The sequence below is a fragment of the Rhinatrema bivittatum genome, chromosome 4 (genome assembly GCF_901001135.1).
Source record: "Rhinatrema bivittatum chromosome 4, aRhiBiv1.1, whole genome shotgun sequence".
In the NCBI taxonomy this organism is placed as follows: domain Eukaryota; kingdom Metazoa; phylum Chordata; class Amphibia; order Gymnophiona; family Rhinatrematidae; genus Rhinatrema; species Rhinatrema bivittatum.
In genome coordinates this window covers 210,146,671-210,169,055 of record NC_042618.1, presented here as the reverse complement: position 1 = coordinate 210,169,055, position 22,385 = coordinate 210,146,671, and the positions used below count along the sequence as shown (strand labels likewise).

Sequence of the window (22,385 nt, the reverse complement as noted above, 5' to 3'; positions counted from 1 at the left end):
GTTCATTAGCCCTTGTTAATTGTAACTGCTTCTCTTCATCACGTTATTTATGTTTGGATGTATTATTCGCACCCCTGTTATCTGTAAACCGACATGATGTGAACGAGTTCATGAATGCCGGTATAAAAAAACCTTAAATAAATAAATAAATAAATAATGTTGGCAATGATGATGATCACATTGCTCCTGCATTTGACTAGATTTCTAAGCAAGCAACAGTGTTAGGACTTCATGTTGATAAAGTACCGTCCAGTGTTGCAGAAATACAGAACACCTGCAGGTATTTGGTCCAGGAGTGCGATCCTGTACATCTCTCCTGTAACATGATGGCTGGGCCTTCCTACAGCCCAGCCTCAGACCCCCTTGTGCTTCTCGGCTGCTTCAGATTCCACCCCATGTGAAAGAAACCGCTCTGTCTTTAGAACGTATGTAACCCCGGCACCTTTCCAGGCTACCAGTAAGCTCTGAGACCCTCATGTACTAGTGCAGTTAGAGAAATATAATTAGGGGGAGGATCCATTCAGTGGCAGCCCTCCCAATGGTAGGGCTGTAATGGATATCCCATGCAGGAGATTTTAATGCAGAGCTCCATAAAGGGCTCTGGGGGGCAGTCTAAGCTGGAAGTTAGAGAGGAAGGTTGGAGGTTTATCCTAAGTTAGTTTTTGGGCCTACCGGAGCCTTGGAAACCATCTGAGACCCATCCAGGGCAGGTCAGGGCTCCACTGCTGTTCTCTCCACACGAGGTACAGAATGGTTGTCTGGGACTATTTTGGATTTTGACTTTTACTTGGTAGGAGCCCTACACTGAAGGCCTGGGCCTTTCTGAGACGCAGGGATTGGGGAATCCTGAGTTAAAGACATCCAGGTTTAGGGAAGACCTGCTCCAGAAGGGGTGGTGACCTGTTGCCGAGGACATCCAGTGTTATCTATTTTGGAGAACAAAGTAGTTATGTCCCCAGCATTACAGAATCTTTGTCATGAGGACTGATTGGGGGGGAAAGTTTAGCTGCCTGGATAATAAAACACGGATGTTTTATCTGAGCCAGAATACATTGGAGGAAGTGAATTTCTGCCCCTCTTCCCTCCCCATCGGTGGAACTGCAGTTCCATCCAGGATCGCTCCCACCAGGATCCTCATCCAGAGAAAGGACAACTAACTGAGCAAATATTAGATGTAACAGGAGGACACCCATCTGGAGTCTCCGAAACCCTGGGGAGATAGAGACATTAACTCTCTGTGCCAAGACAGACTTTTGTTGCTATCTGGGAGGGGTTCCTACCCACTAAAGGGATCCTAACCTGAAGGGACCAACTGCTCCTCCTAACCCAGGAGAGCGGCTGGATTCCTGGCCTTCCCTCAAGACTCTTGCACAGATAGAGGATACAGGATTTGTGAAATAAAGGAAAAGGAAGAGAGAGAGAGAGAGAGCCATAACTGTGTAGCTGATAATATCAAATGTATTTGTGCCATGAAACCAAGCTGTTTACAGTAAAGCATTATTTTGGACACTAACTCCACTGTCCCTGTGTCTTCTTTGGCACCCAGCACCTAACACACAGAGAATTTCCCTAAAAAAAAAAAAAAAGGGAACTCAGCTTAGAAAATTAGTCACCCTGCACTGGGACCTGAGAGGACTCCTTTCTACCCCTAGTCAAAGAATCCACACCCGGGGAAGTGAGGGAGATCGAAGAGCTGGTCAGGGTTCCTGCCCCAAAGAGTATAAATAACTTTATGGCCCCCCCCCAGCTGTGCAGGACACGCACGCCGGGCTGGGGTTACATATACACAATACACATGTGAAGATACAGACTCACAGGTGAAGGCTTCCATCTGTGAAAACCTCCAATTTACTAAAGCCCATGAAAATAAAAATGAAAAATCAGATGTTAGTCATCCTTCGGACACTGAATCTGATTAGAGGCAGAAACTAGAGATCCTAATTGTGTAAATGATGACACCGTTGCTTCATGTGCCTAACCTTCTTCAGTTAGAAGATGATACACTGTCTGTTGGATACTATGAAGTTGCGTTGAATATCCGCATTTACTGCGGTTTCTAAGGCTGGCAGTCACACAATTTAGGGATTTTTACTATCATACTCGCAAGAGAGATAAAGTTCAGAAAATGTTTCTTCTTTTTTCTAAATCTAGATAACACCTACTGCAGGAAAACAGTTTCTAATTTCAGCTAATAAAAGTTACCTTTTATTTCCTAGAGTAGATGGTTCTCATTTTCAACTCTACTCTCTAATTTACACTGGCAGCATCTCAGGCCTCTTCAGATATTCGGGTTGCAGCAGCTTGTAGCTCAATCTCTTTGGCACACTTATGAAATCTAACAGTATAAATGCTTTAGTTTTGTATTTAAAAAGGAAGGATCTTATGTGCTAAGCTGTACATAGTTCATTTTGCATTCTGAACACAGTGGGGTAGATTTTAAAAAACTACGCCCGCGCGTACTTTTGTTCGCATGACCGGCGCAAACAAAAGTACGCCGGATTTTAATAGATACGCGCGTATCTTTTAAAATCCGGGGACGGCACGCGCAAGGCTGCGCAAAATCGGCAGCCTACGCGCGCCGAGCACGCAGCCTGCCTCCGTTCCCTCCGCCTCCCCCCACCTTCCCCTTCCTTCCCCTACCTAACCCACCCCCGGCCCTAACTAATTCCCCCCCCTACCTTTATTCCAAAAGTTACGCCTGCCTCTGGCAGGCGTAACTTTTGGAATAAAGGCAGAGGCAGGCGCACCATGTTCCGGTCCAGGGGCTGGTCCAGAGGTCGTGGCCACGCCCCCAGACCGGAACCACGCCCGCAGCTATGCCCCTGGAACGCTCCCGATGACGCGCCAGCCGCTGCACCCCCCCCCCCCCCCCCCCCGACACGCGTCCCGGGCCTTTGCACTTGCCGGCAACCTATGCAACATAGGCTCGGCACGCAGGGGGAGCTTGGGGCAGGTTTTCGGGGGGGTATGCGCGTATCTTACGCGTGTACCCCTTTGAAAATCTGCCCCAGTAAGTGTAATTATATAACAAAATTAAGCATTTTTTCAAAAATTTTTAGTTTTTTTTAAATTAGGAAAAAAAAGTCAGTTTTTCTCCAATTAGTTCAACATTTCTAGAAATATAAAATTTCTAAGATGCATTGAGACCTGATATGTTAAAGAAAAACAAAGAAATCTATCCACTCTACAGTTAACCATTGAGCTTTTCTATATGCCCCAAGTCTCTTGTCCTTTATGTTCATCTTATTAGATTGTAAGCTCTATTGAGCAGAGACTGTCTTTTTGTATGTTTGTACAGTGCTGCATATGTCGTGTAGTGCTTTAGAAATGTTACGTAGTAGAAGTAGTAGTAGTAGTAGTAGTAGTAGTAGTAGTATGAAGTTGAACATCACATATTGTTAAGATATTTGCTGTTTCTTCTGATCAGACTTTAGCCAATAAAGACTGCTGACCTTGAACTACAACTGGGCCCGGTGTCTGGGAGTTGTGAGCGGCCCTGGCTGGGCTGCACAAAACATCTGCTACACTAGCAGGATGTATATCTGAGATGCATGACACCAGTGCAGCTTGTTCTTCTGATCTGGACCAGATTTCCTCAGGCTCGGGCTGCGTAAAGAAAGAGAGATCTCATGCAAGGTGAGAGAGGAGGCGCTGGAAGCGAAGGGCAGTGTCCAGCCTTGTGGCACAAGTGGGGAGTGCCTTCCTGATGTAGCCTTAGGGACAGCCCGGTGAGCAATCCAGGACTGGGAGGGCATTGTATGTTCCTGCTTTAAGGAGGAAATGAGAGGGAGGGAGACGTCAAGGCTGCCTTAGACCTGAAATGACAGGATATTGTAAAGCTTTAATAAGTTTTCCTGGGTTGCTAGGCCGAAAGGAAATCTACCATTGCCTCCTACTCATGCGTTTTTGGCTAAATCTGAATGAGACCTACAGTAACATCCCAGCCTTCTGGACTAAGCTGGTCCTGCCAATGTTTCAGAATTAGCAGAAAAATACTTTCGAGAGTATTGTGAAGGTCCATTTTAAATACGGCTCCAAGCACACTCATCAAAGTTATACATTTTTAAAGGCGCACTCCTCCCTGAACATTGTGGAAGGCGAGCTGAGAATGATGGGCGTTGGGGATGCCGGGGAGGCAGCAGGAGTCCCAGTCAGCACATAATGGCGACACTTAGTGACCTGATTTTAGGGCTTATGATTACAACAGGTATCCAGAAGCAGTCTTGGTGCATGGCCTCCAGCCCAGTACTGTCGCTGCGATGATGGGGGCTAGGTGAGTTTAGAAGGGATAGAAATAAATAGGGTAAACATCTCTGGGTGGCAACCAGCGAATGAAGACTCATAGCTCTGGACCCCAGCTGCAGTACCAAATGAGATGGAAGCCAGAAAGAGAGGGAAGCCAATGATAAAAATGATGAGAGGACATTCGGGTGGAGGACAGGCTTGTACAGATTCACTGTGCAGAAGGAAATTAACATCCCGCCCTTCTAAGCCGATCTAGGCAACTAGTCCATAGCAGCTAGGAAGATGCATTTGTTGCATTCATTTTCAGAGGTTTGTGCACCTAAGTTAACAGGCTAATTTTAAAAGGAACAATCATGCGCCCATGAACGCGTGTATTGCCGCGCGAGTGGAGATACGCTGTAATTTTATATCTTGCATGCAAGTACGTGCGTAACATTTAAAATCCCCCAGCCGCGCATATGTGTGCGGCTCGAGTGCATGTCCCAGGCGTATTTCCGCCGGGGCTTTAGCGGTTTTTGCGCGCATATGCAGGCGGATTTTAAAACATGCTTGCGCAAGGGAAAAAAACTGTGTTTCAAATTACTCCACCAGTTTGTCCAATTGATATTGAGGTCTTCAAGACCCTTCTGGGTCTTCATCTTGTAAGCCCCCCACTTGACCCCAAACCTTCATGCTGCGCCAAAAGCCCTAAAACTGGAGATCTCTAAACTTGCTCCTCGTCAGGACTAGCAGTAAAGTTATGCAGATAACACACGGGCACGCATCATGGTCAGCTTTCTTAAAAATCTGGAGTTCCATGCGTACGTCTTGGCCCTGTCCCGGAACGCCCATGCCCCCTTGTTCTCGATGCGCACATGGGTACGTATGAGCGTACTTGGTGGCTTCTTAAAATTTGCATTGCTCACATATGCGCATATGTGGCGCGAGCAACACTTTTAAAAATCTTCCTGTAAGTGTCGCTAATTGTTATCTCATACCGTCCTTACTAAGAATCATCTAAAATGATTTGTAAATTGTTTCCTGCTAATATGTTATACTCTGCCCTGCTGAGATGTTAACTATCCACTTAGTTGTACTTGCGTTATAACTTGTTCTATGTATGATGTTGTTTTCGTTCTCTGTAAACCGGAGTGAAGGCACTCAGCTATACTTCGGTATAAAAAAGACTCTAAATAAATAAATAAACGTAGGCATACAAAGGTCAATATTCTGCGTCACTTTACTGGAGGAGTAGGGACGTATCCAGCTAAATGCCAATGTCTGAATATCCAGCCCTTTTCAGCGGCCACCTATTAGCCAGATAACTACTTTTCCATTTAATTAGTTAGTAGGCTAAGTGATGGGTGGGACGGGGTGTAACAGGGAGGAGCTACTTATCCAACTAACTGTTATTGAGCAGGTCTATCTAAAGTTAGCGGATATAATTATCCGGCTAACTTTAAAGTTATCTGGGTATATTGAGCGGCACGGCTGTGCCACTGAATATCCCCGGCTGGATAAACTAGTTAGCCTTTCAATATCGATCCCATAAAGCCCAGTTTTTTACATATAAACAATATTTACGCACTTAGGCCTAGATTCATCAAATTATTATATTTATCATGGGAATATGGCGCGTAAATGGCCATGATAAAAAAGGGGCGTTTGTTTACATTCCACATCATGTAGGAAAAAATCGTAACCCGAGATAATTTTCTGCATCGCAGGACGCAGTATCTCCGTGTGCGAGACATTAGCTTGTCGTGCATCCAAACTGGGAGATACGCACACACGTCGGGCTGGTTCGAACAGAATGGGTTTTCAAAACCGCCAGAGTACACGTATATCTCCCGCTATACATACGTGAAAAATATCGAAAAAGGGGCGGGCTGTAGGCATGTGGGGAAGGCCAATAGATGTGCACGTATATACTTAAGCGCACAGGCGCGTGCCAGGGTCCCCTACCTCATTACTTTACTACTGTTATGGATGGATCTAGGTTAGTCAACAGGCTATTAAGGGTTGGGGTTAACAGGGGGAAAGGAAGACAAATAAACTAGGGGAATTTGGAAGTCCTATCCCTGGGTGAACGGGGAACAAACTGGTGAAACTGGCAATGGCGTTGGCGTGTGTCCCTTTCAGTGTAAAATGTTTTATTAACCAAAGTTACCAAATGCACAAAACTTCAGAGTGCAGTGTCTCTTATGCACTGCAAAGGCAAATCAAAAAAGCAATCAAACATTTGCCATTTTCACTTTCTTCTTTCCTCTCAACCCCTCCTTGCGTCCCAGAAGAATTCCAGGTGACCCCCCTATCCCATCCTTAACATCCTCCTATTTCCATGATTGAGGCAGGATTTGCACGCACATGTGCGCGTCCATTTCAAATAGTACATGCATGCAGCATGTACTATTTGTTATATCATGCGTGCATATACGTGCCTATGTTAAAAAGACTGAGGTCACTGTATGACATAGGTGCATATGCGCACGCTTGGTATCAAATAGGCTGAAATATACATGCACGTGCATATCCCATTTCCATCACATAAATGGGCCAGTGAAGCAGCCAGTATCCGACTACTAGTACACTTCCTCCTAAAAGAAGATTTAGGAAGACAGGGCAAGTAAGAAAGGATTATTTTTGGGCCTAGCAGGGCTGTGTAGGTGTTGGTGAGAAAAGCCCTCATTTTAGCGATCACAATATTAGCCGCTATTATAGCCGCGACCCGCGATAACGGTGGCAATCCCGCAATAAATATTTTTCTACTCTACCGCACAAAAAAAGTGTTATTTCCAACGATAAATCCTGCGTTAGTGTACGTTAAATTTTCGTGACATGCAGAAGGAGTCCCTCATTTGTACACAAAGCTAGCTTTTGCATACTTATTATCGAATTTGCATACAAACACATGACGAGATAAACATTGCACATTTATTGTGAGTTAGACCTCTTTTTCCATATGATATTTATTAAAGTTTCACTTGAAAAAACACTCCCCAGCAATGGGAGATGATAACCACACTTGTGTTCCAACATTATTATTTACAAAGAACTGTATAGTTTTCCTAATTACCCAGCCCAAAACCCCTCCCCTTATCCCTACCCCCCCTTTCCCCCTCCCATCCCTTTCAAGTCTCCTATCACAGGGGTCGGATCTGACACACATTGTATGTCCTGCTTTAAAAGGTGCTCGTTCCAATTAGAAACACCTTGTATCTCAGCTCGGAGACCTTATACTCATACAGGCTGATACAGAACAGTGCGCTCGGCCAAGCGCACCAGTTAACCCCATTTGACCATGCGTTTTACACGCGCTATTATTACCCCTTATACTGTAAAGGGTAATAGCGCGTAGCAAACGCACGCCCACCCCCCCACCCCCCAAACTAATAGCACTCATTACATGCAAATGCCTGTTGATGAGCCTATTAGTTATACCCGCGGGATACTGAAAGTAAAATGTGCGGCTCATCAACAGGCATTTGCATGTGATGAGTGCTATTAGTTTGGGGGGCGGAGGTTCGACAACCGACGCCGATAAAATTAAGCGTCGGTTGTCAGACCTGCAGACAGCCGCCACTTCCGCTAAGAAGGAGGCGCTAGGGTCGGTAACTTTCAATTTGGTGCGCAAGCACACACTGGCATTTGTGTGTTGGCCTGCACCCAGGGGGCAGCCATCATATAACTTGTGCACGTATATGTACACGTATTATAAAACTGCCTGGCCGCGCGCACACATGCGCCTAATTTTAAGTGGGCGCACGCATGGGTGCGTGAATCCCGCTTCTACCGCGTAAGTCAGGGGATTTTTAAAGGGGTGCGCGCCCGTACCATTGTCAGTTTACCAGTTCGCCCAGCAGTTCACCCAGTTAACAGCTAGGTCCTCCAACACCCCCCCCCCACCCAGTTTGATAACCTACACTCCCCCCCAGTTACCTTTAAACTCCTCAAAAATGGCGCAATGCTTTTATTTTATAATTTACACATCATCAACAGCAGAAGTAAAAGATACGTGGCAGGGAACATCAGCATGTGCCAGAACATGCCCGTCTCTTGGCCAAGCCCAGACCATGCCCATGCCCCACACCGTTTTGGAAACTTTTCAGAAGTGTGCGCAGTGGGCCTAATCTTAAACAGCATTTACACGTTCAAAATTGGGTTTTACACATGTAAATGAAATGCACTTTACTCATGTAAGCAGGCTTTTGAAAATTGCTACAGTATAGGCCATTGAATTGTCCATAGGCTTTACTTGCGAAAGTGCACTTTACTCGAGTAAATGACTTTTGAATATTGCTATGACAGTATGTTATATCTACTTGCGTAACTCCTTTGAAAATTACCTGCAGTGGGTTTCAGGCACGTGTCTGGGCGCTTTTTAAAATATGGTCGGCATATGCGAGCCCAACTTCTTCGCGCATCCCCTAACCGATGCACACGCCTTTTAACTTCCAAAAACAAATTGAAACAAATGGGGTTTTCAGAAACAAAAATCCCAAAAAACAACCAGCCAAAATGAAACACGAACCAAACTGAAAATCTTTTGGCTACAAATTCATAATAGAAGCCCCAGACCCTTGGCAGGACTTACCAAGAACATGAAAACAGTTAGGGGATGCGCGAAGAAGTTGGGCTTGATGGACCCTTGGTCTGACCCAGCATGGCAGTTTCTTATGTTCTTAATATGAGAGGTCCTCTAGCAAAGCCTGGTCATCTCATCATGAGACTCCAGGAAGAAAAAAATAACACAATCACTGGAGACTCACCCATTCCCTGCAAAATGGAGCAAGGCCAGAGGCCAGAACCAAGGTCCAAAGGTGAGTGGGAAAACCTCTAAAATGCCCAGATAGGTTTGGTCATAGATCATCTCCAAATTCTACATCAAGCCTCCAAAATCACCTATAAATGTAACACAAAAACCACAAGAAAAAGGACAAAAAAAAAAAAGAAATTTGGTAGCAAACTTTCCGTAGGATTTATCATTCCGCAATAAATATAGTAGAATGATGAGCAGCGGCCAGAAAAGGGGCTGGGGAGGGGGGTGGTGATAGTTGCAGTCGGCTGCATCGCAGCAGTGTGTTTTTGGGCGTCGTGGTTTCAGCCGCGCTGCACACTATGGCCCCCATAGCGCCACTGCAAAAGGTGTTGTTATTTCCGGCACTACTGCTGGCGATACTCTGTAAAACATTATTGCATGCAGTGGTACTGGCATACAGTTGTTTTTTTTACCCCACCCATACCCCGCCCCTTTCCTTTATTTAAATGTTAAAGTCGCAATAACGGCCCATCGCAATTTGAAAAATGACCCCCCTTGTTTGTCTGGTACGCACTTTGGCTGCAATCGGATTTCAAACATTATACCGTCTTGCTATATTTCAAAAATGTCTTTTTTAATTAATTTTATATGGAAATAAAATTGTGCTAAAGCAGTAAAGTATCACTATTGATTGCAGTCATATATTTGGAACTCTCATGACGTTATATCAACACTTTGCAGATATGCCTATGGTATTACACTTATTATTGAATAAGCATGAGAATGGCATCGCGTTAAAGATAAATACCATAAGCTTATCTGCAAAGTGTTGATATAACATCGACAGAGTTCCAATTATATGACTGCAATCAATAGTGATACTTCGTTGCTTTAGCACAATTTTATTCGCATATAAAATTTATAAAAAAAAAAATAAATTTTGAAACATAGCAAGACGGTATAATGTTTGAAATCCAATTGTAGCCAAAGTGTGGCTAAAGCCTCATCATAGCAGACAAAACAAACAGGGTCATTCATCAAAATGCGTTATGGCGTTAATGCCCGCGATAAGGCCAAATTGCATGCGATATTTATCACAACGTGCAGCACGAAGGCAAATTTTTCAAATGTATTCAAAGGGGTGGGATTGGGGAGGATTTGGGTAGGATCAATGAAAATGAGGGGAGTTATCGCACGCTTTTAATGCCAGAAATAATTATGCCTTAAGCTGTGCGATATGCCCAATATGGCCGAAACGCAATTTGCAATAAATATTGCAAATCCTGTTTCGGGTATTTTTGGGCATAGGGAGAGGAGTGGAGTGGACAGAGAGAGAGAGAGAGAGAGCCTTTCGGGGGTGGCACACATAGTCAACTATTTATACTGCTATAGGAGGGCCAGCTAGTTACTTGAGGTGAGGTTCTGGTGGTGGTGTAGGGTTTTGAGGCCAGTTTTACATGCAGAGTGAGATGTACGAACAGCACAGTAGACCTCAGTAAGGATATGATGTCATTTGGAGTGAGGAAAGTCACACAAAGATGAGATTTCTGCAATGTTCTCCATCAAGCTAGGGTGAGAGAACTTTGTAGAAATCTCATCTCTGTAGGACTTTCCTCACTCCAAATGACTTCATATCCTCACTGAGGTCTACTGTGCTGTTCATACATCTCACTCTGCATGTAAAACTGGCCCCAAAACCCTACACCAGCACCAAAACCGCGACTCGAGTTATTAGCTGGCCCTTCCATCGTGATATAAATAGTTGACTACTACAAAGGCCTTATAAAGAGTCTCTCTCTCTCTCTACGTTAATTCTAAAATTATCATAGCCACGCCCCTTTTGCTTATTGCAGGCGTTACCATTTTGATGAACCTAAGGGGAAATTTTGCTACCAAATTTCATTTTCCCCCCTTTTCATACAAAGAGAAGGAAATTGCTCCGACCTTGGGACCTCTGTCCTATGGCCATAGAGAGAGAGAGAGTCCTTCCTGACTTAGGGTTGAATCTAAAGTGGTGCGGGGCCCAGAATGAAATATCCAGAGCCTCAGCACCGCTCTGCTTGAAACTGAAGACTGGGAGGATCCTCCTTGAAGACCAAGACAGAAGAGCTGTCAGGGGCCTGAAACTGAAGCATCCATCACTGAACCCTGTGCCTGCTGCTTCCTGGCCAGGCTGTTACAATTTATCTAGGAATCATTTTTAAACTAGAGAGGGATTGCAAGCTCCTCAGCCTTGAGTTGTGAAATCAGACTATTTAACTCACCCCCCTTCTTCAGCCCAGGCAGTGCGGCTCCCTCCCCTGTCTGCAACACGGTCAAAAACTCCAAGAACTTTGGCCCAAAAGCATTAACTCAACCTCCTCCCATCCTCAAGGGTGGCCCCCTACCCCCATCACCAACCAGCTGGTGAAACACCAAGAAAAAGCCGATTAGTGGGAGCTCGGGGGAAGCTGGTTCTTAAGGGAGGTGAGAAGTTAAATACTCTTGACAGCAGAAAGAGAAAGAGCCTCAGAGAAACAGGAAGGCAGTGCAAGACAGACTGACAGACAGAATCGCATTACAGTGAGTGAACAGAATCACCTCATCTCAGCTAGAAAAAAAACTTGAAATCAAAAGTACCACTATCACTGCAGTGAGGTGCACACTGTCAGCACTGTATAAACTGACCACCTCTTACAGCATCGGGCACACTATCAGCACTGTATAAATTGACCACCTCTTATAGCACTGCACACACTGTCAGCACTGTATAAATTTGCCACCTCTTACAGCACTGCGCACACTGTCAGCACTGTATAAATGTACCACCTCTTACAGCACTGCGCACACTGTCAGCACTGTATAAATTTACCACCTCTTACAGCACTGCGCACACTGTCAGCACTGTATAAATTTACCACTTCTTATAGCACCAGGCATACCGTCAGCAGTGTATAAATTTATCACCTCTTATAACACTGCACACACCTCTTACAACACTGCATACACTTCAGCAATGTATAAATAACACCTCCCACAGTGCTGCGTAAACTGTCAGTGCTACATGAGGTACACTGCATGCGTAGTAAGGTGAGAGCAATTTTTAACAAATGGAAGCCACAAAAGCCTTCAGCGGCTAACTTAAACAGCTAAAGTTAGCCAGATAATATATCCTGGATATTCAGGAGACAGTAATGCTGAAAGCTGCCAGGATTGCACTACAATCATATCATAATCCTGGCAGGAAAAAAAAAAGATTTCTTAATTTACGGGGTGAGGGGAGAGAAAGAGTGGACATTGATTTCAGATTCTGCCTAACCAGGGTGAGAGGGACGGGGCCAGGGAAGAGGGGAACTGGTGCCGAACCACCCTACTTTTCTTTTTTAACAGTATTTGGAGTGGTTTGAAGGGGCGGGGGAGGGTTCAGCCCAGCAGGGCACATTTTTTTATACATTGAGTGAGGGGGGCTGAGAAATCGCGCCGCTAAACCCACGTGACACTTTTTTTTTTTTTTTTAAACTGTCGCCAATGACCCAGTTAATATTCTTTTGAATACAGCCACTTAAGTCTAAAGTTATCCAGAAACACATTCCCGGATAACTTTAGACCTGCTTCTGGGGCAGGCTGTAGTTAGCTGAAAAACGTTATTTGACTAACTCATAATATTGGTATTTGGACACCCAAGTTTCCCGGCTAGCTCATGCCCACCCTGGAATGCTGCCAAAACGCCCATTACTTATCCAGAGAGATTGAAAACTTGACATTTGGCCTAATAACTTGTCAGTTATCCAGCTAAATGCCTTTGAATATTGTCCGCCATACATATAACATTTTGCATGATGCCATACAAACTGTTAGTGCTATATAAATTCAACAAAGTACACTGTCAGTATATGAATAAATATTACAACACCTCATATAAATATAATATCACCTCATATATCACCATGCACATTGTCATCTCATACAGTACCATGTACAGACAAAACCACATAAATATAATACCACCTCATACAGCACCATGAACTGTTAGCAATATGTTAATATAACACTTTATACAGTGTTGTGCACACTGTCGGCACTTTATAAATATAATATAACCTCATATAGCACCGTGCACACAGTCAGTACTGGATAAATATTACAGAATCACCACAAATACTGTCAGCGCGATATAAAGATAACACTTGCTAGAGCGTCACACACATCGTCAGCACTATGCACACTGTTGGTACAGCATATATCAAACACTTTGTATAGTACTGTGTGTATACCATCAGTTGCAAATATCATACTACACTGCTGTACACACTATCAGCACGCTATAAATATCATAGCACCTTGTAAACCATTATTTATTCTGGCTTTATATAAATATAACATCTTCTACAGTGATGTGCATACTGTCAGCATGCTATAAATTTACAACACTTTGTACAGAATTGTTTACTCTGGCATTATATAAATACTGTATAATAATACCTTCTACAGTGATGTGTACACTGCAATATAATATAAATACAACAGCAGCTCATACAGTGCTTTGAACCCTATCAGCAGTATATAATACCTTGCACAGTCCTGCACATGCTGTCAGCGCTACATAATGCGTTGTGACTTAACTATAACGTGTTCTCTGAAGGCAGCAGGATGATCAGTCACACGTGGATGACATCATGTGATGGCGCCAGTAAGAACATCTCCCAGAGTCCCCTGCAAGAGCTTGGAAAAGCTTTTCAAGGCATGTGTGAGATTTACGCACACAGACGCAGCCTTGCAGAAGCTTCAATATTAACTAAAGCATAGAAACAAGTCCAGCAGGGGAGGAGGGTGGGTATGTGGGACTGGTTATCCAGCTGCACTCAGAAAACACCTGTTCCATGTAAGCAACTTTGTCTTCCCAGGGCAAGCAGGATGGCCAGTCATACATGTAGGAATCCCTAGCTATGGGCTGCCTTCAACAAAAAGAGGAAAAACCAACCAAAGTGCCAGTGGGTGGGAAGAACATGACGACCCAAAAACAGTATGCTGGACTCAAGTTCTGACTCTGCATGACTTCTTATGATCTTATTTTGTTGAGTAAATAAATGCACTTTTCTGGTTCTACGCTGCATACTGTATATACTATTTTTTTTTTTTTTTAATTTATAACTTTTATTTTGGAAGAGGTAAATGAAAACAGTGAATACAATGAGTACCATGTTGGATAGGTCCCTTCGCAGAAGTGGACACAAAGAACATAGAACAGTAAACAGGAACAGCAAGATTGCCATTGCATACATGGTAGAGTACTGTCAACCCCCCCCATACATTATATATTCATATACCTCCCCTTCCCCCCCCCCCCCCCCCCCCCCGCTTCCTAATACATATCAGAACATAGAAAAGAGAAAGTATAAAACATAGTAATAAAGGAAAATATAAAACTCCAAATACTCCTCGGATATTCATACCAAAAATGATATTCATACAGATAGGATATATACCACCATCATTGTGTGCAAGAGCACCCAGAGTATAGAAAAACCCCCATATAGCGCATACCAAGCCGTTCCCTGTACTAAATAAGTATACTATGCCCACAGCAGAGACACCCAGACACCCCCTAAAATAATCAGGCTCACGTAGAGAGATTATGTAACCATTCTTCATAGCCGTGCCAGACTTTCTTGAATTTAAGGGAGGTCTTATGTTTATGGGCTGTTATTTTCCCCAAAGTGTGCATAGTTAAGACTCTGGCCTGTATATCTGGTAGAGATGGGACTCGAGAATCCCTCCAATGAGAAGCCAGTGCACAACGCGTCGCCGTCACCACATACTTAATAAAAAGGTTTTGATGCAGCGTCTTATCTGGCGCATCTTTATGTAATAATGCCTGCGCTGGTGTAAGCGTAAATACCCCTCCCAGGATATCAGTGAGCCACAGCGAAACGCGCTGCCATACCCCTTGAACCTGGGGACAAGTCCACCACATGTGGAAAAACGTGCCACGTTGGAGACACTTCTTCCAACAGTCTCCTGAAAGCTCAGTACGCGTATGGCTCAGCTGTGCTGGTGAGATATACCATCTATAGAGGAGCTTATAGCCGTTCTCTATATGTAGGGACGAAATTAGCCCTTTTCCTATACCCTGTACAATTTGTATCCAATCCTCAATTGACCATGACTCCTGCAGGTCCTTTTCCCATGCTACTATGTGAGGAGCCGTCAGGCGGAGCTTTCCTGCAAGCAGGTTATATATCCTGGATATGTGTTGGCCCACTCTATCAGCGTGCAAGCACATAGATTCGATAGGCATAGGCCCCAATGACAGGTCTTTCACCACCTGTGTTTGAGATAGGAAATGCCGGATTTGCATATACTTAAATAAATCCCTATCAGGCAGGGCATACCGTTCTTGAAGAGCCTGGAAGGACACCATCCTCCCCGGTTCCCAGACATGTGTTACCTGCTGTATACCCCTAAGCCGCCAATCTTTAAAGGCTTGGGATGCAATCGACGGAGGAAAAGCCAAGTGATGGAAGAGGTGAGTGCTCAAAAACATCGACCTATCCCCTAGCAATGCAGGGTGCCATTGTTCCCATACTTGCATGGTTATCCGCACACTCTCAGGCATATGCACCGGAGGGTGCCATTGCTTGCCTTTTTGCCACAAAGTGGCTGTAAGTGGTAACATTGCCATCATCTCCTGTTCCAGCTGTGCCCACGGCTTTCTACGAGTAGTATTGTGCCATTCCACAGCAGCCTTGAGCTGTGCCGCCCCCAAATAATAGTGGAGATTTGGCATTCCCAAACCCCCCTGTGAGCGAGGTAGATAAAGAGTAGCTTTGGCTATCCTGGGACGCCCAGCCCTCCAGAGGTATTTAAAGAGCCTAGTCTGCCACTTAGCCAAAATTGGTTTAGGTATAGTTATGGGTAGAGTCTGGAACAGATACAATATTCTAGGTAGTATATTCATCTTTAGTGCCGACAGCCGGCCCAGCCACGAAATATGGTATCTGTCCCATTCCTCCAGGTCCTTATAGATTTTCGCCATAAGAGGAGGGTAGTTAAGTTGAAACAAATCACCAGGTCTGCCAATATAGATCCCCAGATACTTTATTTTTTCTTTGGCCCATTTAAAGGGATGAGCTTTACGTAATTGCTCGGTAATGTCTTGCGGGGTGGATACATTAAGAAGCTTGGATTTATCCCAATTTATTTTAAATCCGGAGGCTCCGCTAAAGGCTGATATTTCCTTGGTAATGGCCGGCAAAGAGATAAGAGGGTCAGTGATAGTGAACAGAATGTCATCCGCAAAAAGCGACAATTTGGATGAAAATTCCCCAATGCGCATCCCATGTATCTCAGCATTCTGTCTGATATGGTGAGTGAAGGGTTCCAAAAATAGGGCAAATAATAAGGGCGACAGAGGACACCCCTGGCGGGTACCCCTTCCGACTGGAAATGCCTGGGAATAGCCCCCATTAATTTTCAAACATGCCGATGGGGATTCATAAAGTTTCTGAATCCATCTGATATATTTGTCCCCAAAATGAAAAGCTTTCATAGTCTGCAACAAGAAGGGCCAGTGAACGAAGTCAAAGGCCTTTTCGGCATCGATGGCTAGTAATAGTAAAGGAATGTGTGCAGTAGTGGCCCAACCCATCAAGTCTGCAATTTTACGAACATTATCAGATGCCATCCTGCCAGGAATAAAGCCTGATTGGTCAAATTGTATATACTATTTTTAATCTGCCTTGGGACGCCCACAGCTTGGGACAGAGATTTCTGCCAGAGGAGAGAAATTTAAGTGCTAAATCTGGTATCCTATAGGAGTAAGGGACCTTGGATGGGGTTGGACTGGGAAAGTTCCCCTGAAAAGTGGTCGGCTTTGAAGGAAAGAGAACTGTGAGTGCATCTGTAAAATTTTTTGGTGACTGGAAGTGGGAGGTTGCTCTTTTTTTGGAGTTAAATTCTGGACTTATGCTGCTGAACTTTTCTTCCATCTTTATTCTGCTCTAACTGGACTTTAATTTTTGGACGGTAAAAAAGAAATGAAGAAGAAACATCCTCAGAAGAGGGCCTCTTCCTCATCTGTTGAGAGGAGTGCGAGAGGAAGTCAGGAGAAGATTCCTCTTCAGAATGATTCTTCAGACCTATAGGCTGCACCCCAAGATTCTTCAAATTCGCTCAGAGATTATGACTTGAGTTATAGTCTGGGAAGGCACTGAGTCATGAGTCATAGCCACAGTAGGCATCCAAGATAGTTCCCTAGGCAGTGAGACTGAGCATTGCTGGACAGCTGGAGAGGATTCCCTCTCGGAATCTGTGAGGCTTCAACTTGGTGCAGACGATGCCAATGCCAAGTCTCAGCACAAAACTACTCATTACTACAGAAAAGATCTCAAGGACCAGTTCCATAGGTGCAGCAGATGGTACAGAGGTGCTCAACATCAACAACTCAACTTGCTTGAGATGCCGATTATCAGCCTCAAGGATTTCTCCTATCTAATTTCCTGTCAAACACTGCATAGGTAAAAAGTGGAGAGGTCTCAGCAGGAGAAGAAAGGTCTTTGGGTGGCCAGAGAGGGGAAGTACTAGGGGCTAAGGTTCAGAAACTGAACACCGTCATGGATGAGTCTCAACTTGGGTAGGTGTGCTTACTTCCAGACAAAGCAACTTGGGAGGGAACATAACGCCTCTGCTCTCACACCTGAATGCCACTTGAAAAAAGTGCTGAGTCTTCACCTCTTTCGCTTGGAGTTTGTCGCTGCCTCTTTTTGTATCTGAGCTCAACCCAAAGGAATCTTTCCTTTGCACAAAGCTGGAAGAGCAGGAGTGTTCCCTCAACTCAGAGGATAAGGTACTTACTCTCTACGTGCCTAATGCTTGCCACTGGATCCTTCGGAATCAAAACCTTCACCGCCAGGGATAGAGTACTGGTCCTTTTCACAGAGATATCAAGTAATTTCAGTTTCAGAGCCTAATAGACCTTGGTGTCATCTCTGAGCAGATACCATAATCAAAGGGATTGTGCTCTTGCACGATACAGTGCATGCAAACCTCTTGTTAGTGAGTGATAAACATCTTGTGGTCAAATCAGGGCCAAATCTGAAGCTCCTGGATGACTTCTCAGCCACAGTACAAAAAAAAAAAAAAGAAAATTGACAAAACACTATGAAAGGACAAAATTTTGCAGAAAATATATATCCCAGGCTGAAAATGATTATACTGAGGTAAAAACTTGGTGCTGAAAAGCAGCATTAAAAAATAGAGGATAACTTTCAAACAACTGTGCACACGGGCATATATGTGCCTAAACGGGCATGCGTAGATTTACAATAATATTTTATATCCTGTGCATATAATATATGCATCTCTCTACCACACCAACATATATGCATACATAGGCTCACATGTGAACACATGTAATGTATTGAAAGAACACATATGAATGCACTGAACGCACACTTTTCCAATCTATTTAAAAAATATTTGCATGCATCTCTTACATGCGAAAATTAAGTAGGACTTACATACATCGGGATTTACGCACGTAAGCCAGTGTGTTTTAATATATGTGCATGTCAAGAAAATGACCAGTTTTAACACATAGTCCACCAGTTTGCCCAGTCCTTCTCCAGGTTATCGAGATCCTCCTGGTTCTTCAGCCTGATATCCCCTCAGTTCACCCAGACCTCCCACCTAGACTAAGGGTGCTCAAACTGGTCCTTGGGCCCGCCAGTCGGGTTTTCAGGATATCTCTAATGAATGTGCATGAGATGTATTTGCATGAACTACCTCCTATGTACACAAATATTTCTCATGCACATTCATTAGAGATATCCTGAAAACCCAACTGGCTGGGGGGGCCTCCCCAAGGACTGATTTGAGCACCCCTGACCTAGACAATAGTCCCCAATAAACACCTTTAATATCACTTATGCCAGATTATTAGCAGACATAAAATTACGCAAATAAATTGGCTAATCTACCTGCATAAGTCTCTTTTAAAACAGCAACTTATGTGCGTAATTGTTAGCCTTGCCCTGGAATACCCCAGATTGCGCCTTTTTACGTGTGTGTGTATATGTGCACGAGAAAGTGAAAATGCACATGTATTTTCAACTTTTATAATATATGAGATGTGCGAATAGACTTTAGAGGCTATTTACACATGTATTGGCTAGCTTTTTTTTTTTTTTACGTATCTAACTACTATTATTATTATTATTTATTAGTCACCTGATGACAAACTCTAAGTGACTTACAGGATTACACACATAATCCATACATTTTGAAAATGTACCCCCTAATAAAACTTTGAAGTGCCAAAAACTGGTCTAAGAAATTACGGGACAGGAGGGCAAAAAGTGACAGGTGTGGTGATATCATGAAGAAAGCTCAGAAGTTTAGGGGTGAAGAGAGGATGTGTATGGAGGCTGCATGGGAAATTCCACGCATGCCTGGAAAAGTTATTCCAAGCTTTTCCAGAAGATCCCAGGAGATGCTGCACATCGGAACCATCAGACGGGGTGTAACTGGTCATCCTACTTGTCCATAGAGAAATATAATACCTCGTACAGATCTGCAGGTCAGTGCTATATAGACAGAATACCTTTGTACAGTGCCATGTACACTGTCAGGGCATTACAAGTGTTGTAATAACTTCCAAGGACATCTGCTTCCAACTCAGACAATGTATGCTTCTCTACTTAAAGTCGTTCATTTTCTTGTGTTACTGGTTCAGCGCAAGCACCGTATGGGCAGCTAATTACAAATACATCACTGCCCTGAAATGTCTCTTCTTGGCCATCCAAGCAAGACATCGCTGAGAAAACAGCTCATGAGTTTTAGTCCCTCCCCTCTGGCTGTCAGACCCGTTCTTACCTTTGAAGGAGAGCTGGACCCTGGCAGAAGTGAACTGATACTCCTTGGTACTGGAAGAGGTCAGGCAGCAAAGAGATAGCAGGCAGGCCCGGAACATGAGGCCCACAGGAGGCATGGCGGGACCGGGACTGCACAACGCAAGACTGGTTTAAGGCCTTCCAAACCCTGTCAAGGAGGAAAAAAAAGAAGCAAAGGCTCATTTAACGTCCAGCAGATCTGGGAGTGCTCTTTTTCTCACCACTTCTGCTGATTTCTCTGTCGCGGGCAATTTTCAAAAGCTCCAACCTAGGATTCTTTGGGAGGTACATTTTGGGTATGATGGACATGCTATCATGTCTACCTCAAATCCCTCCCACAGACTTACTGCTTTGTCAAGGATAGAGCAGAAAAATGGCCAGGACTCTCTCCCCCAGTGCAAGCAAGCTACCGCCCTTGTCTATATATAAAGACGTATGCTGAGGCACATAGGAGAGAGATGTATCCAGCAAAAAAAATTAAAAAAAGGAGGTAATCCTGCCTCTGTGCACATCAATGGTCAGATCTCAACTGCACTAGTGTGTCCAATTCTTGAGGTTAGATCTTCAAATGGATAGAAACAGAAGAGAGGAGGTCCAGAGAAGGGCTACCAAAATGGTGCAGAATCCACACCAAAAATGCAGGGAGGGCAATAATGATACTTGCCACGGGGCTTGCAGTCCATAAGCTCATTTCCTTATGGACTTTCCCTTTGAAAATGAGAGCTGACGTGCACAGTGTCGGTACAAAGTACACACGAAGATTTGAAAATGCAATCTCCACACATACCTTGACTCCGCCAACCTATTCTCGCCCCTTTTTTTGTGCAGGTAAAAGTATGCACACTCACTGTTTTCCCACACTGAAGGGGCAGGGGGACAATAATCACAACACAGGTTTACATGGCTAAACATATTTACCTGCAGAAAATGCTTTATTACCCCCTAAGAAATTAAACTAAAGGCTCTGAAGACGAGCAGAGAGAAGACGGATATGATAAAGGTATAAATAATGCTCAAGAGGTAATCGCTATTTTATCTTTCTGTTTTACTGTGTTCTTAATGTGGAAGTTCATAGTCACTTAACTGAGCAGGTAGAAAGATGACCAGTGCTCCATGTGGCAGAGCTAAGTCTCCAGACGCTTAGGACCTGAAGAGACGGAACAGGCAGGCTGTCAGCAACATACAGAACAATGCAAAGGGAAAGGCAGAAATGAAAAAAATGCATGGAACTTTAAAGAGGGGGCTCTTGGGAACTGTAGTCTACAATGGAGTTAGGACTCCAGCCAGTTGGAAGCAGACTAGAGATAAGGTTCAGTTAGCCTGCTGGGGAAAAGCCAAAGGAGACAGGAAGCAGTGCGACTATAGCCAGAAGCTTGCTCAGTAATGTAGTCTTAAAGGGGCAGGAGTCATGGAGACAGGTGTGGGCCATTTAGGGCATTGTTTAAGCAGAACATTAAGTCCCTTGGTAAGGCTGGAAAGGAGCAATCAATGAAAACCGGCTCAAGAAGCAGCCAGGGAGGTAGGAGTCTGCAAAGGAGGCAGACTAGCCAGAGAAGCAGGAGCCAGTCAGGAGGAGACCATGATGAGCCCAGAGTTACCACTTCAGGTGGCACAGACCTGCGAGAAGCCTTGGGAGCCAGCAGCTTGAAGCCTGGCTTACAGTGTAAGCAGGTTGCACCTTTAAAGGGAGTTTTATGTCAACCTGTATATAAATGCCTGCTGTGAATGTACAGAAAGTGGCTGTGTCAAGGAAGGAACTATGACGCCAATATTCAATAGGCCATTTTGTGGAAAAGATATCCAGCCAAAGTTAGCCAGATAACTTGTCCCATGTGTTCAGCGGGATAAACATCTTGCTAAATACACAAGCTTAAAGTTATCCAGCTACCTGGAGCTGGATTAAAAAAAAAAAAAAACAACAAAACCCTAACCAGCTACATTTGAAAATAGCCAGGTAAGTTTTTAGTTATCCGGCTTCGTAAGGCCGGATAATGTGGTACTTAACTGGATTTCTTTAAAGATATCTGGCTAAGTAGCACTGACCATAAAGAAAAACAGCAAATAAATAAATGGATCAGCGTGCCATCCCCTCCCTCCCTATCAAAATATCTTATAAAAGCCCTATCGGGCCGTGCCCTTCTCATCCCCCCCAAATCCTTACAGTACCAAGATCTCCCCGTCCCGGTCTCTTAGAGCAGCACGGAGGCACCGGGAGCGGGACAGAGGGTCCCTTGCTCCCAGCAATCAAATATAAGGTATTGGGGGGGGGGGGGTTAGGAGAGTTGAGGGAAGGTGGTGGTGTTGGGGGGGCACCTGTTGTAAATCCTTGTAGGTGGGAGAGAAGGGAGGGGGCAGCCTGATTTTGGAATTTTAAAAATACCTGGACAGGGGGGGTGTCTTGGTAACATTGTAAGAATTTCGGGGGTGAGGAAGGCCCAGACTGACAGGGCCTTTATAAGATATTTTTGGGGAGGAGGAGAGAATGGCCCACTGACCCATTTATTTATTTGTTGGGGTTTTTTTTTTTTTGATTG

General features: G+C 44.3%; 1 protein-coding gene across 4 annotated transcripts in view; it reads right to left on the bottom strand.

Annotated features, from left to right (window-relative positions):
- SEMA3F (semaphorin 3F) overlaps nucleotides 1-22,385 on the bottom strand; it is a 418,190-nt gene that overhangs the window by 372,792 nt on the left and 23,013 nt on the right. For 3 of the 4 annotated variants that reach the window (XM_029599645.1, XM_029599643.1, XM_029599641.1), the window contains exon 2: nucleotides 19,835-19,999. In XM_029599645.1, coding sequence (XP_029455505.1) covers nucleotides 19,835-19,949 — 115 coding nt within the window. In that variant the 5' untranslated portion in view covers nucleotides 19,950-19,999. Of the gene's footprint in view, nucleotides 1-19,834; nucleotides 20,000-20,935; nucleotides 20,999-22,385 lie in introns of all 4 variants that reach the window. The other variant, XM_029599642.1, reaches the window with a different exon arrangement.